Source organism: Chelon labrosus (assembly GCF_963514085.1).
Source record: "Chelon labrosus genome assembly, chromosome: 15".
Classification (NCBI taxonomy): Eukaryota; Metazoa; Chordata; class Actinopteri; order Mugiliformes; family Mugilidae; genus Chelon; species Chelon labrosus.
The window spans coordinates 1574663-1591865 of NC_140348.1; the positions used below are offsets into that span (position 1 = coordinate 1574663).

The following is a 17203-nucleotide window of genomic DNA, read 5'->3' on the forward strand; positions in this document are numbered from 1 at the left end:
GCAGTACAGGTCATAAGCTCCACCCCCTCCATGTTAGTGGATGGGACTTGGGCCAAACTAAAACACTAAAATACACATCAAATCATTTTTTTCAAGGCTGGTTTCTGTCACTTTAGGTAGTTAATGTAATGTTGATGCATACTCATGTCCATTTTTCATTTTCATTTTAGTTATTTGACACTATAAAGAAACAGGATGTGACATCACGATGACTACCAGTTGCCATGGCAAACGCTCAGCGAAGCAGTCCTGTAGGACCGTGAGAGTAAGAAGAAATAAATGTGGAAGACACCATGGTGGAGGTAGTAGAGCAGAGCTCCAAACTCTCAAGATGATGCCACCCGTGTCCCCGGGAAAATAGGGTCAGTGTGGACAATAGAAGGATGTGGGGACACGCTGCATATTTATATACAGTCTATGAGCGCAGCCAAGAACAGACTACAACCAATTTACTGTAGACGATATAGGGAGATGCAAGGATATTTTTTGATATATTTTTATATTGTGGCAAAAAACACTCAAATAGTGGCTTACATTCTTCAAATTGTGTTCGTGGATCATTCTGATCATTCTTAATAATCTGATTTAGGTCTTAATGAACTCAAGGCCATCAGAATATGGTCTTACATAGCGATGTACACATTTCCAAACACTGATGCAGTGACGCTCATCACTCGCAGACCTGCTCCAGCTGGTCATCAGGGGCGTCTGGCTGATTCATTGTGCATCTGTCCCAAACATCTTCTTCAGCCATGTGAGTGGTTTGGCTCCGTCAGGGCTCTGATCTTAACATCATGGCACGAGCTGTCAAGGTGCTCATGCATCATTTTTGGAAGCATCCTCACTTTACTTAAACCTTGGGCATCTTCTTGTAAACCAATCCAATGTGCAGATCAAACCAACAATCAACTGATATTGCAGATGCTGTACCGTGTGTATTAAAGCCTGATATATGTGACAGCACATACTGATAGGACTGAGCCTTTATCTGTCTCTTCTAACTCGACCAGCTGGTTAGTGGCTACTTTTAGTGTAGTTACCTTTTTTTTTTTGTAGAATTAAAAATCTGCTGCCAGATGGTCATGAGCCAATCAGTGAACGCCACTTGACATACTACAGAGGGTGTATGTGTGTGTTGTGTGTGCTGTTAAACTTGGATGGACCGTAACTCTGTAACTTTTTCAAAACTGAGAAAAAACAGTAGAAATGCTTGTTGAAAGTCTAAGTAGACCTCTGGTGTAAAACATCTTTGTTTTATTTTAAAGCAGAATGAGAACCACAGTTTTTTTTTTTTTTTTTAGTAAACTAACTGTATCAGAAACTACAGAGGCCAGGAAAAAACTGTTATATTTGTACACGGAATGTAAAAACATCAGTGAAACAAGGAGCCGTAACTGCATGGACTGAAAATATCTACTCTATAAAGAATCTTTTGAAAGGACAGAGGAACATAAATATGAACAGCACTCCACGCACAAACATCGTTTTCCTCTTTAACCAAGACACATTCCACATCAAAATCCTGCTGCCGTGTCACCTACCTACGCCATCAGTGACGAACAACAATTAGAAAAACAAACCCCCTAAAACTAGGAATCCTCACTTGGCATCCAGCTTGGCCATCTCCTGAAGGTATATTCCAATGCTCTCACTGTCAAACAGAACGAAGTAAATGTTTTTCAGAGAGGAGCTGGTGGACGACACAAAATGGTTGGAGATGGCCTTGAGGATGAGCTGAGCCGCCGTTTGCTTTGGGAATCCGTTCCTGTGGGAGAGAGGGAGGTTGTTTACAGTGAATATAATGAGACCAGTGAAGATGAGACGTAGCACAAACGTACTTGTAGAACTGGAACTGGACTTGTAGAAAGGTAAAAGCACTCTACTGAAGAACAGCACAGTTGCAAAATTTCTTTTTTTTCTCAGTTTAAACACTGATAAATTAAAATATATATTTATATATTTGTACACACACACACACACCCTGATCAGCCATAACATTATGACCACCTTCCTAATATTGTGTAGATCTCCCTTGTGCCTCCAAAACAGTTGTGACTCATCAGAGAATGGACATGAGCCTTCTGAGGGTGTCCTGTGGTATCTGGTAACAAAATGTTGTTAGTGGGGGCCTTTGGGTCCTAAGGGTTGAGGGGAGGGTCCTCTGTGAATCATCCCACAGATACTTGATCAGTTTGGGATCTAGTGAATTTGGAGGCCAGGTCAACACCTTGTGCTGTTCTTCATGTTTTCTGAGTTGTTCCTAAAGTGTTTTTGTGTGTGTCTGTGTCAGGCTGCATCCTGCTGGGGATGGCTGCTGCCATCAAGGAGTGTCATTGCTATGGGGTGGGGGTGTCTGGTCTGGTGTAGGCGGGTGGTACATGTCTATGTCATTGTTATTTACTGCTCCTGTCAGTGGTTTTAATGTTGTGGCTGATCGGTGTATATTTAGTATTATATAATATAAGATAATCCTTTAAACTATTATTTTCTCAATTAAACCACCAGGGATTCAACCACTGACTGTGATTTGTGGATAACCTGCTCTACCTACTGAGCCACAGCCAACCACATTGAGTGTGAGGAACAATCAGATAGCTTCTCAAAGTGAATTCTCTAACTTCCATTGATCATTTAAAAGTTCTATTCTGTTCTATTCTGTTCTATTCTATTCTATTCTGTCCTACCAGGATGTCTTTGGTGGTAGCTATAACCTTTTGCTGCTCCAGTCTTTCCCTGAATCTGCTCACATGTCCTTCAGACTTGTGTTGTGTTTGAAGCATTACAGAACTGTTTAAGTCCAAAGTAATACGACTCTTCATGTGGCCTCATTTAAAATGAAGCAGTGCACCAATATTTCACACGCTGAGAATCATTTCAAAGTTGACAGACAGTGCTGTGACGGCTTCTGAGTCATCTACACATCTACTTTAGTGGAAACTGAGTCTGCACTAAATTAAAGGATTATCTTATATAAACTCTAGTGGTTTTGCCAAAAGTGAACAGAGCTCTAGTGAAAGACACACCAAGGATTAGAGGTGAGCGTGAGTCAGAGTGGAGCTCACCGTCCAGCAGGAAGTGAAGGGAACGCCACGGACTTGAGCTTCTTCTCCTCTGCAGCTGAGAGGCAGTTCTTCACCGTCTTCTCCAGCTGGTCCTCACACTTGTCTGAACCCCACTGAGGGATGTTACAGTGGATGATGAAGCGGGCTGCCATCCCACTGGCCTGGCTCACTGCCACTGAGACATGCAAAGACACATTCTGAGTGTGATAGTCTCGCCTTTACGATGCAGCGCCTGGGAACTACATTTCATCTGTTTAACTCCTTCAGTCAACTCACCAGCCCTCAGGTTCCTTACAGTCTTCAAAAAATATTGTTTTTAACAATTTAGTGGTGGGAAAGTAGCAAAACTGGTACACAGGACTTGATTTCTGCACACACACACAGAAATGTGAGCTGTCACACAGATTCTGAGGTAACACAATTAGAATTAGTCATCCTCAGGAAGAGAGCCATCACAAGCTGTCAAAGCATTTGGAATTTAGTGGAAAGTTAACTCAAATCCATGTGACCTGTGACATGAATATTCTGCCACAACAGCCAGGCCGCCCGGCTACACACCGTCTACACACTGGCCTGGCTGTGTGTAGACAACTGTTGCTTTCTCCTTCATTTTCATTAAGAACTCGATGCAGTGCAGGGCTCGTCTATCACACTGTATGTTAACAAAGCATTCTGTACTGAGAGTAATTGCCACAAAAAGGTTATTTAATTTATTCATATAAATTTGTATCTAACAAAAGTATGCAATAACAGTCCTTTCTCTCTGCAATGTGTCTTTCTATTCCCTTGACAAAATACCTGATGATCAGGGCCCAAACAGAAGAGATAACAATACCACAGAGACAGGATCCAGTTTAAATGATGTGGCTGCCTTGAGAAACATGGAAGACTTGCAAAATATGCAATAATATACCATGTGTCGCAGCAGATAATCTGAGTGCCCATAGGACTGTAGGTTTAGTGGAGATGTTTTTTTACACATGGTTTTACACTGGACCTCTCAGTGACTTTCAGACATGTGGTCTTCGGACCAAAGAAAGTCACAATATCAAAGATACGGCATAAAAAGGGCTTTTCTTCTGATAGGGAATTTTTCGAATCTCAAAGCAACAATGGGACATCCAAGAAGTAGTTAGTGATTTATCCTGTGGAACTTGTTTTGTTTTGGAAACTTAGTTACTCTCAGTTTTCCCTACTACTGCCTGATTCCCAGAGATAAGAGAGATAGACAACAGTACAGCATAGTCAAACATAGTCACTTTACTTGAGTGCCGGCTGATAAATAAATAATTTCGCACACTTGCACTTTTTTTTTCAAATGCTCTTTGTTTGTCTGGAAGAAAGCCATATATTTCTGTACGTCTCCACAAGTATGGGCAGTAACACTAAAGCTAAAACCTGAATACACAATGCTGCTTCCTTCATCCAGTTCATTCATCAGCATACCTTAATTTAAGTTTAATAAGGTTTTGGTTCATTTAAAAACTCGCCCCACATTGCATAGCAAACAGAACGTCTGATTTACCTTACTGGTTTTCCCAGTAAGGGGATTCTGTGCAGGCAGTCCATACCTGATGCCACCTCCAAAGGCCCCTGCGCTTTCCGCAGCTCCTTAACTCCTTCCAGGAACTCTCGGCCTCCGGCTTTCTCCAGTGCATTGCCTGAAAGCACAGCACAGCACAGCAGCTGAGCATAAGCTAGGATGGGCAGAGGGAAGTCTGAGAAGTTGCAAATTAAAAAATGAAATAGACATGAAGGTGTCCTCCTTACCCACTCCGTCTTTAAGGTCCATCTCTGCATTTGTTGGGTTAATTATTCCCTCCACCTTGATGGTTCCAATTTTGCTGAGTTCACTCTCTGTTAGTGAAAGCTGTGGATTCACAAAGACATCAAGGCAGTGTGTAAAGACAGCTTCTGTTTTCTTTCTTAGTGTAACTGATGAGTGTTGTCGATCAAACTGATACTGTATGCAGGTTTGCCTTTTATCAAAACTCATGCTGAATATTGTCATGAATATTTACAGCTGCCATTTGCATGACCTTAGTATGATGGTGCTCTGATGGGTCAATTTATGACCTATCAGTAGCTTCAGATCACAAGTATCTGTGTTGGCCTGCAGTGAGTCTAACACAGGTATCAGGTTACCTTCTGTCCAAGGAACAGGCTTTTTGCTGACAGGATGGTGAAACCATCTCCAGGGCCGTCTTCCACTGTGGAGTTTGGTACAGACTCTTTGTCGTTGTCAGTACTCTTTGTGGGATGGAAGCAGAGTCATAGCAGAGAATCAAAAGACATGACGTCTTATAGTTTGTCACATTCTTTTAAACCTTGTATGTTATTATTTCAACTGATGGTCCTCATGCTGACTTTTTACAGTCTAAAAACAGTCTTTGAGACAGTCAGGAAGTACAGGATCCAGTTGCAGGGGGACATATGCAGGCCCAATAGGCCCAGCAATACACCCAAAAACGTTTTTTTTTTGTTTTCTTTTTCCCTGAAACAACTGTGGTCTCAAAGTTATCAGGCTAAAGTCTTTTCTCATCTGTTATGGATTTTAATGTGATGCTCTCTGAAGACTACCTGCTGCTCTGTTCAGTGGCTTGTAGCTCTTCATAGTTTCCTAGCGTTGGGTCATTGAAATCCACAGATGCAGTGGATCACTTTGTGGTATTTAAGTGAACTGTTACTGTAAAATTCCTTTACTTTGACAGTCACACTTCCAGTCACGTCTTGCAGGTTACAGCTGGAAGTACACACACACAGTCTCTCTCTCACACACCTTTTTTATGAGATTTATTAGATTCAATTATTGATAAAATAATATTTTTATTTGACTAATTAATGATCATATTGATTATTATTAATCACTGACAATAACTATATTTGCTCCTATAAAAGACCAACACTAGCATGTCGCAGCATAATTGTAGCTCTTCTGGTTTTCCTCTTTTGAATGATGAATACAGTCTAATGGCACGTGCTGGTGAAGTTATTTCCTTTCACACAAGTTGTCCTTCATTGTCAATGGTTCTTTGAGGTCGATTTGTATTTTCCAGTTTCATGAGTATGGCTATGTCGAGGTAAGAAGGTATCCATGTGATGCAATCTGACCATAGACAGATTACCGCATGGGCAGAGTGGGAGTGTGCCAGGCCCCAGAGCCAATAGGCCTTCAGAGTTACAATTTAAAACAAATATTGGAATGAATATGGTTTTGAAAACGTAGTATGATAATAAAATCATTTGAATGTTTTAGAAATTACAAGATTAAATCAATAATGTGTGACGACACAATGACTTAGTCCGTACACTGGGAGTCAATCGTACAGTGTGTTTTCAAAATGGAGAAGCGGGCGCTCAGTGGATCAGCTAAAAGAAAACAAAGGAAAGAAAAAGAAGCCAAAGATGCTGCTTTGGTGGAGCAAATTCCATCCATCTCAACATTTTTCACCAGTGCGGCAAGATGATGGTACTGATAGCAGCTGTGCCAGTACTACAAATCAAAGGGACGACTAGGTGAGCTGGGTCAGCCTGAGCTAAGTCCTCTCACATCACCAGCGGAGGATGAGATGTTAGCGGCCAGGACCTGAGTGTGCCGTACAGCGGAGAGATGATGATGAAGACTCCTGGTGTGAAACTGTTACGGATCCTGCGCTGTGGGGAAATATATCCAGTGACGAAGTAAAGAGTGTTCTCATTGAAAGAGGGTCCTCTTCGTTTCACAACAGATGAACAAAATACCCTGCATCGACAAGGGACTGCAGTCTAGGTGGTCAGTTTGTTCATTAACCAATGACATGACAACTAGCACCACGAGAATGGGTGGTGCGACTGGAAACATCCACATCGCATTTCAGAACATGAGAGGAGACCAGTCCATATGTCCAACACGTTGGCACTGATGCAAAGGATGAGAGGAACTGGCGCAATCGACACCCGAAGTGAGGCCAGCACACTCGCTGTAAAATGAAATAAACTGGAAACTGCATTCATGGATAATTTCTGGAATACCATTCTGACTCAATTCCAACTGACAAGTTTACAGCTCCAAAAAGCGGACATAGAGCTCACGACAGCTGTGGGCCTTCTTATATCTGTGATTATGTATCAGCACAGAGAGGTCTTTTCACAGACTTTGAAATGGAAGCCTTAGCTGTGCCAGGTGTGTGGCAGACGTACAAATATGACCTCCAGGGCACCAGAAAGCGCAAACGATTTGAGGATGACAGCGCAGAAAAAAGATGGGGTATTTGATGGGAAAAGCAAATTCCAAACATTCAATGTGGCTATCGACAAGTTAGTCAGCTGTCTCCGCCACAGAATTGATGCATACAAGCACCTGTGTGATCTTGGAAATGAACTGATTCGCTTCAGATCTTTTATCAGATCAGACGGACAGAATGTGCCTCCATCGAAATGTCTTAAAACAATACTTGATTGTGCATTACAGTCAACATTTCCTAATGTGTACACTGCCGTAAGACTATATCTCATGTTTCCCGTCACAAATTCCGAGGGAGAACGGCCAGGATAAAACATTAACTTCGGACAAAAATGACCCAAAGACGCCTTAACAGTTTGTCACTCATGGACACAGAGGCTGAACTGGTCCGAGAGTCGGACTTTGATGACCTTATCAAGGACTTTTCCTTAAAGAAGGCCAGAAAAAAAAACGGTGGTTTAGGTGAGTAGTTTCACTGTGGTTTTGTGTGGTCGTAGCTGTGGCTCTTTACTGATGTTCATTCATGTTGCCTTTATTACTTTCACGATTTGTTTTAGGTGGTTACCTATATTTTAATTAAGGTGTGTTTTATTCCATAATACTGCAAGGGCCGGCTATTTGAGCTTGCTGTCTCTCCCATAATATGTATACTGTCCTGTACATGGTAGGTGCCAAACAAAACTGACCTAAAATGACAGTAATTTTGTGTGGTTGTGTGCCGCCCGGTGTAGTTATGTGCGTAATGGAAAGACCGCCTTTGAGGCTCGTGGTGAGTTCGTGTCCAGGGCCTGTGGTCATGATAATCCGTCTCTGAATCTGAGACCATACTGTGGAATCCAGCAGCTTAACTCAAATGTTGAGTGGTAATCTTGTAGCTACACTTTCTTGAGGCAGTGATTCTTCCAGCCAATCACACCATAGATGTGGCTAAGTGTACCTTTGATAGTTGTTCCCATGGTAATTTGCGACTCAACAACTTGGCCCACTGTTGGTGTACCAACAAGTTTGCTGCAGTTGCACTGCCTCTCTGGTCTTTAGAAACTCTATACATGCTGTTTTCTTTGGGCTTGTGATGAACTACCATCTGGAACAACATCCGGACTGCTCCTACCTGACTGCTCATGTGGGGCGCAGACTTTTGAGTATGCCTTTCTGACCTAAAGAACACAAGGAAACGAACCCTAATTCCTGGTCCAGTCTCATGCTTGGTTTGGAACTATAGCTGTTTTTCCAAGATAGTGTTCCTACATACCTGGCTGAAAGGAAAATGCAGCTCACCAAACATGGAAATCACTGATTATGCCCTAGTTAATTCTCAAAGTGCTTGCAAGTCTTGTCTCTGAGACAGTCCATGCCACCATGAGATAAACCTCACAAACACAAACATTCAAACAATGCTTACTGTAACCTCGCATATAGACTCATTCTCTCAGAAAAGTGATCTTTTTATAGCATTTGACTGAAGTCCTTACCATTCATCATCAACATTCATGAATTGGGGAGACAGCACACATTTTGTGTGATCTTGCCTTCAAGTCACCTTTCTAACAACAGAATAAGGTCTCTATGATCCTGAATTAACAAATTAAACCCTAATTTCTTTTGCAAAAAATACTGAGGCCTTGATGGCACCCCCCATCTCCCCGTGTATTCTGTCCATTCTGTTGAGCAGACTGACCTTTGGCTTGCGGCCTCGTTTGCCTTTAACCTTTCTGGGTGATTTGACGGGTTTCTTGCCCTTTGAGCGTCCCTCCTGCTTCTCTGGGACAGATGCCTGGCTGTCCACTTTCACCCGGCTTCCTCTCTTCTTGGAGAGCAGCTCTGGATGGATCCGAGGCAGAACTCCTCCATTTGATATGGTCACCCCCCTCAGAAGCTGATGGAAAGAAAATATCAGAAATAAAAACTATTAATAGACTGTGTACTGTCACACTGCATTCAAAGTACACCTATGAGGCATAACACTATATCCACTAACAGGAGAAATAAATAACATTGACCATCTTGTGACAATCCAATGTTCTGCTGGGAAACTTGGACCTGCCATTCATGTGGATGTTACTTAGACATGTACCACTCACCTACACCAGACCAGAAAATCCAAATCCGAATCATGTGAAATAGGTGTGGTCATTAGATGTTGTTAGACATAAACTACACTACATGTGTGAAACATTACAAACACCATGTGCTGTCAGATAACCCTAACCCCAACACTAACACCATTTGTTATGGCTGTACCAAGGCATGAATTAGAAACCTGCGGATACATTATGTCAAGTGATATTTTTCGAAACTATACAATCTGCACTACAGTTCTATGTTGTCTTCTCAGCTGTATACCATGTGTTTGCAGTGGTGAAGCCACTGTTGCTTTTGGAAGAGTAAGTAAGGTTAAAGGCAGACTAATACACTGGCAGATGGCGGCAAATAGAAATATGCCTTTGAATGTCAAGGTTTTCATTACTTCATGCAGGGTTGTCTCTTCAAATTAAACGCCACTACCTGTAGGGAGACACTTTCCAAAAAGTGACCAAACAAATGAATACATTTTAAAACTGCACTTATCAGTACGTTTTTATTCAAAGCTGTGATAAGCCACAAAGAGATATCACAAATCTGTCCTCTGCTACACCTGCTTTGGCTTATTGTTTGGTTTTACAGTCCTCAAACTTTGTTCTCTCAGCAGCAACTTCTGTACACAATCTACACAGCACTGGGCTAGCACAAGTTCCCAAACCGTTTCATCTCAAGACCCATAAAAAATAAATGTATTGTCTGCCACAGACCCGGACTTCCACAAATACATCCCGAGTTGCCATAACATGTACATTTATGAAGTACCAATTTTCTAACAAACCAACACACATATTACTGCAAAACAATGTTCAATAAAGGCACATTCAGATGGGAACATACACTATGACTGACTAAACCTTGTAACATCACACTGACTCTCACACACCTCTAAATTGTCTTACATGTGGCATTTGGTTTCAGTTAAATTAGACTTTATATATTGTGTGACTATTATCTTTTGAATATAGTTGATCTGTTTAATGTTGCACAAGAGTGAATGTTGCCAACCTCTACTATGTAGAACTCCACAATCCTTCAGACTTTAATGGCTACTGATGTGGTGAATATTGAGTACTGATATCAGTTATTTATTGAAATTCCAAACTGATCATTTTATTGATCAAATTAAACATTTTATGAGGCTGATAATCGGATTTTATGAGACTGATGCCGACTTGAAGCATAATAACACTGCGGGCCAACATCGATTGTTACCATAAAAGGCTCCTTTTGGATATGGGTTCACTGAAACGAGCCAAGCGCATGACTCTATTCTTCTTGTGTATCTGTTGTCAAGGTCTTCTCTCATTTGTCTTCCTCTCATCAAGCTTGCCTCACCAACCTGCCCAGTGTTCATCGTTTACAGCTGTTCATTCCAACTTAACTGTTATGCATAATTCTCAGATCTGCTTATTGTGCCTTATACAGTCATACATTATAACGGCCTCCACACATTTAATATAATTACTATCATCACTGGCATAGTTTCTTGCCTCAGTGCTCTTGTTTATTCTATTAACAGTAAATGTATGTGCACATTGTATACCCACTACACTTTTCAGCTTTGAATGCTGGCTCCGTCCATCCTTTTCATCCATTATAAATCTTCTGTGAATCATTGATCACCTATAAGTATCATGTACTCCTGTTTATATTGTGCATACAGTGTACACTGTATGTATTGTATGCTTTATCACAATGTATAAATTTATCAGCTTTCTTCCGTTTTTCTCTTCTCCTTCTCTCCTTCTGTCTCTACTCTCCCACCATCCTCTTTTTTATTTCTATCACCAATTTTAGGATCTTGAACAGATTAGTCCCCCCATAAGAGTTATGAATTTCCTGTTCAAGGGAGTTTTTCCTTGCCATAATAGCCTGTGGATTTCAGGAGCTTTTGTAAGGTGTCCTAAAACAATTTAAATTTGAAAATGAAAGAGTTCCCCTTGACATGTGTGTAAAACTATTCTAAAATCACTCAATATTAGCCCATTACTAAACTTTGGGGATATTTTTAATTAGTAAGTGACGCTTCCCAAATGTTTTCAAAATTGAGCAATGGAGGTAAAAGCACTGTGGCAATTAAATGAGCAGGTTATATGTCAAGCAGAACAAAGATCTCACTCCTTTTTAAAACAGCACTAAACCAGCTGAAGGCTTCGTGAATCCTTAAAGCCAGTGACTGCCGCTCACAGCTAATTCAGCTATTTCCTTCTATTGAGTGCAAGTGGTTTTGGACCTGGAATCACCACTTGCAACAATAGTTTTAATTTGGTGCATATCAGTACTTATTATACATTTTCCACATACAATACCGACAATAAGTTTGGTCACTATGATCATGATGACATTTTTATGCCGTTTCTTATTTTCACACAAATAACAGTGTGCCTCTTGTAGAGCACTGTATTACCTGGTTGAGTTCCTCGTCATTAGCCACAGCAAGCTTGATGTGCCTGGGAGTTATTCTGCCTTTCTTGTTGTCCCGTGCTGCGTTTCCTGCCAACTCCAAGATCTCCGCTTAGAAGAAAGGAAACAGAGTGTGGAAACCCATCAGGCAAACTGTACAGTGTGTTCTAGTATTTAAACAGATTTATTTTACCCAGTGTGAGTCTCCTGACCAACAGGAGCAATAATACAAACGCCAAGAAGATTAAATCCAACTCACTCTGGTGAAGAAAATGGATTGCTGCAGCAGTGAGTATTCAAGCTGTGCTAAAATGATTTGTATAAGTTATGATCATAATGCCAGTGCTGGGAAACGTTGTATGGCGTGAATGAAATGCATATAAAACATGTGTTTAGTACAGTATATGCAAAACTGAATAATGGGACTCACGATATGTAACTACTTTGTTTTTAAACATGCAATGGTGTGCAAATGTTTTAGGTACTACAAGTGACAATTCTGTCAATAGTTTTTATTAACATTAACTTCATACAAAATGCATTAAAAGGAAAAGATTTAAAATAGCACCAATACTATGTGGTACACTTGCACATAGTTAATTTGGCAAGTACAATAAAAGATTTGTGTCATAGCAAAAGAATCAAACAGAAATAAACCAAATGGAAACAAATAATATATACTGAAAGCAAAAGAACTCAAAGGAAGAACTCAAAATACAATCACAGCTAAAAATGTGCTTTCTTTCACTCATAGGAATTTATCTTCTTCACTCACTTATTCCAATTTAAGTTGAAGAATTTTACAATTTCATTTCATATTTCAGTTTCAGTTGTGCAACACAGATCTTATGTGGGTGGTCTCTACAGTGATGCATCACTATTGGCCAGTTACTTTTGGAAGGACCAAAGGAGCAACAAGTAATAAGACACACAAGTTCTGTTCCTCAAATCTCAAGTCATATCATACTACCATATGCCACAACACACTGACGTGTTCATACAGAGTATTAGTATATAGAGAACTACACACTTCTACAGACAATGAGCTGGTATGTATGATGCTATAATCATGTCATGCCGCCCTACCTGCCAGGTACTCGATGACAGCTGCCATGTAGACGGGCGCCCCCATGCCAATGCGGTATTTGTGCGTGCCTGTGCGCAGATACCGCATCATTCTCCCCACAGGGAAGATGACACCTGCCCTGGCTGAACGGGACAGCTTGGTGGCCTTCTTCTTTCCTCCTCTGGCTGACATTCTGTTCTGGACACACAATGAGACCACAAGACGTAAATAACAAAAATTACAATGGCCCACATAGATTCAACAGCTTATTAATCACAATCATACAGTATATTGTGAAAATGATCATTTCTCCTAAATTGCTATAAAAAACGAACTCCACTCTTACTCATGTCTGTATCAGACATGTCATCCTCCACCCCAGTCCAATGGAGGTGTTTGCATCAGCCTTTTTAAAACTTATCTGGGAATGTCTGTCCCCTGTCACTGCCTGTGTGAAATATACAATATACATAGTTCTCCATTTATTGAGCCATGGGCCGTGAAGCAACAATATCAACTGGAAAAAAATAAAAAAACATATAACATTATATAGTATTTGTGTGTAAGAACACTGAACTTAGAAATGTGTGTCTGTGGTGAAGCTACCCCATTTTAAAAAGAATGACAACTGTTATCAACTCAGCTGATAAAGTGTCCACATTCAATGCCAACTGAATTCAACACGTTTCCTATTTTAGCTGGAATTTGGGGGAGAGACAGAGGTTTGAGTGTCCATATCACTGCTTTGATGTCAAGGAGAATTTGACCATTATTTCAAATCACAGATGAGAAATGCAAGTGTACCTATGACTCAAGGAAACAAAGGTCAACGCCACAAGTTTGCAATTGATTATGGGCTGAAAAGAATGTTTGGCTTAATATCTCTGGATTCTGGGTCAAAGTCAAGGCTGAATATCTGGAGACAGTCACAAAAGCACTGAAGATGTTACTTCAATTGTCAACAGCACAGCTCCGTAAGGTGGGATTTTCTGCAATTAAAACAATGTGTTTGTTATTATTGCTAATAACAAACACAAAGTTTTGCACATTGATGCAAGGAAGGGTACATTTTGGGAATATATTTCACTCATATCTATTTTTTGAAATGTAATTTATTAATACGTTTATATAGTATAGTATAGTATAGTATAGTAGTAAACCAAACCAAACCAAACCAAACCCATCATTTACACATGATGGTGTACATTTTTGATGCGCCATAAAACAGTGGAATTGTAAAAGAACTACTTTTTTCATAAAGCACTTTTCTGCCTATTGGTACAGTCCCAGTTCATTCACACAAGCGCCCACACATTCACACACTGGGAGTTGCTCAGGGTCTTGCTCAAGGACAATGTTGGAATGTGGTCCATGTACCGGAGATCGGACCTCTAACATTCTGGTTCATGGACAAATGCTCTGCTGTTGCATTATTAATATTGGAGGTAAAACTTTTAGAGAATTTCTCTTTCTTTTTTTTTTTTTTCCAACCTTTATTCAAATTCTAGAAAATAAACGTTTGCTGAAGAAACTTTTAGCAAGCGAACAAACATATCCTCAGGTTGGTATTTTGGTTCAGCTTGACAGACAGACACGGGAAAACAAATTACTATGTGTATAAATGTATTACTGTTGAATTACATCGTTTTTACTTTTGTCGCCTCAAGGTACATGTTTACCTACAAGGAAAGGTTAACACCCCCCACGCCAACGCTCCCCGAGGTTTCCATCTGAACCAGTGGCAGCAGTGAGCGGTCTGATAGGCTGCGGCCTGCAGCAGCGCCGCTCTGCTCGCACGTCATTTACATGTATGCAATAATAAAGGCTCGAGCTCAGCGCTCGCTCGCGTCAAAGGTATAGGATACGGTATGCGCGTGAGGTGACCGGCACGCGAAGCGAATGGAAAAAGACAGGAACGTGACCCGAGATACGAAGGCTAACGTTACTGTACCGGACCTAGCGGTACAGTCAAGCGAGCAACGCTCCATAGCTACGCAGACGTTAGACTGGACTTTTCGGTTATTTTTACTGCTGAAAATCCTGCCACTGCGATGCTAGCGTTCCTCGAAGACGTGCGTTAAATGTGTTTGTAAGCACTAACTGAACATAGCTGCTAGGCAATGTTAGCTACGACATGTTGGCTGCGTTTGGCTATTTAAACAATTTGAATTCCGTGCACAGTCGGCGGAGCACTTTCGTCTGTTATTGTACAATTGCGACGTTAATCACAACGACCCATTTCCCTTTCGAGCCCCCGCCCGCCCCCTTCTTTTTCCATTTGGCCTCCAATCCTCGGCATGTGTGTAATCACATCAGACATGGGAAGTAAGGAAAGCTTTGCCGTCAATCCGGATATGCGCCGAGGCATGAAATATTAAAAAAGGTCAAAGTTTCTACCTGTTTTTGTCCTCTTTTCACGGGAATCAGCGCGAGCCTGAGATGCTCATGCACAGTGAAAGACCGTGTGTTTTGTTTTGGTTCTCTTTATTTGCTGCCACTGTGCGTAATCCCAACCTTAGAAAAAAAAAATGTGCAAGCAGGAAAGCGTAGTCTGGTCGGAGGCTGGCTCTGTGCTACTGATGCTGCGAAGGGGAAAAATTCAGTAGAGGGAAAATCCACTGAAAACGCCCCCTTACCATGGCTCCAAGAGGAGCACTGTTGGAGATGGTGGTAGCACTAGCACTGTGTTGGAAGGCACAACATAAATACTGTATACTCCTATAAATGCAACAGATACAAAGTAGCAATCAAAACCAAGGCCCACAAGGTCATGGAGTATCCATTGGCTATTTTTGCTTGATGTTTCTATCTTTCTAGCATAGTTTCTTAGTAACTGCTGGCTGTGCATGGTTCCAGTAGCCCAACAATAAATGAACAAATCTCCTTGAATAACAGTTCCAATACATTTATTTCCACAGCACAAGTGTGCTAAAAGTAAGAATAAAAAATAAAATATAAAAATAATAGTTACGAAACAATAAAATGCAAAAGTGGTAATAGTCTTCTAAACTGCGAAAGATTAGGTGAAAGCTACATAAACGTGAGCAGAGAGAGGATAATGGTTTGTCAAGTTTGAAGCTATCTACTGGATCAGAAGCTCTGACCTCTCTGTTCAGCTGACACATCATTAGATCACACTGTCCACACTTAATGGGAAAACGCATGGTTTTGTGACACATTCAGTGTTTCAGGTTATGGGTTTGAGTGATTTTTATGAAAGTAATGACTTTATGTTTTACAGATGACAAATGCCCAAACTGGGATACACTGTGGTTAACATAGTGGTGTCATAGACAGACTTTCCATAAAGCATCTTTTAAGTCTATGACTCAGAAAACAACCCATTTTCAAAGGGTGTCTCCTAAGCCTTCACTAACGCTTCTTCCTTTCATTTCAAACTTTGCAGTTCCCAAAAGGTCTGTACAGATTTTCCCACTCACAATTATCAGTCGCATATAAGGATAGGAGCAAAACCATGTGTTTGTTAATATTTTCTAATTATTGCATCTGGACAGAACAAACATGCAGTTTACATGACACGGTACACGTTGTTCTCACTGAATGGACAAATCACCTATGTAACAAGCCTACCACCCCCCACAGACCCACAGCTCACAGGGTGCATGCTATTAGGTTATCACAGAGATCACAAAAGATTCCATCCACATAATGGTAAGATAACTATCACCAAGAATGAAATGACATTCAATTTAATACGTTCATCTTCTGTCCTCTGGAGGGTCGTGGGGGGGCTGGAGCTTATCCTAGCTGTCGTTGGGCGAGAGGCAGGGTACACCCTGGACAGGTCTCTGGGGCTAGCACAGAGAGACAGACAACCATTCACACTCACATGCACACCTACGGCCAATTTAGAATCACCAATGAACCTAACGAGCTACCACGTTCTCTCCTGGTACTCGAGCTACCTGGGAGAAAGTTGGAGTACCAGGAGAGAACCCACGCAGACACAGGGAGAACATGCAAACTCCATATCTGAAGATGCTTTACATAATCCCTTCTGAAATCCCCAGAGCAAGCATGAAACTGACGGTAGCAAGGAAAAACTCCCTTTTAACAGGAAGAAACCTTGAGCAGAGCCCAGCTCATGGAGGGACCCATCTGCCTAAGGCCAGTATAGACAGAAAAGAGAGAGAGAAAAAAAGCTACAGGAGGAACGAGATAAACATCCATCTCTCATAGATACATACATCTGACTAAAGTGTACACATAGAATCTAATTGTGATACAAAAACAAGATATAGCTGATGATGTTACATGACAGTTTGAGAATGAATATAAATAAACAGCAATGGTAGTATGGAGCTCCACAGGTCAGAAACGCACAACTCCAGGCCAGAGACACTCAAA

General features: G+C 41.1%; 1 protein-coding gene across 1 annotated transcript; it reads right to left on the reverse strand.

Moving 5' to 3' along the window:
- Positions 1-1234: 1234 nt before the first annotated feature.
- Positions 1235-15728, reverse strand: macroh2a2 (macroH2A.2 histone). Its single transcript, XM_084562157.1, has 9 exons — positions 15233-15728; positions 12856-13033; positions 11774-11880; positions 8963-9160; positions 5208-5312; positions 4833-4932; positions 4634-4723; positions 3063-3237; positions 1235-1765 (listed from the first exon to the last, which is right to left on the reverse strand). The coding sequence occupies exons 2-9, from the start codon at positions 13025-13027 to the stop codon at positions 1600-1602; spliced, it is 1113 nt and encodes a 370-aa protein (XP_084418283.1). The 5' UTR covers positions 13028-13033; positions 15233-15728; the 3' UTR covers positions 1235-1599.
- Positions 15729-17203: the final 1475 nt, after the last annotated feature.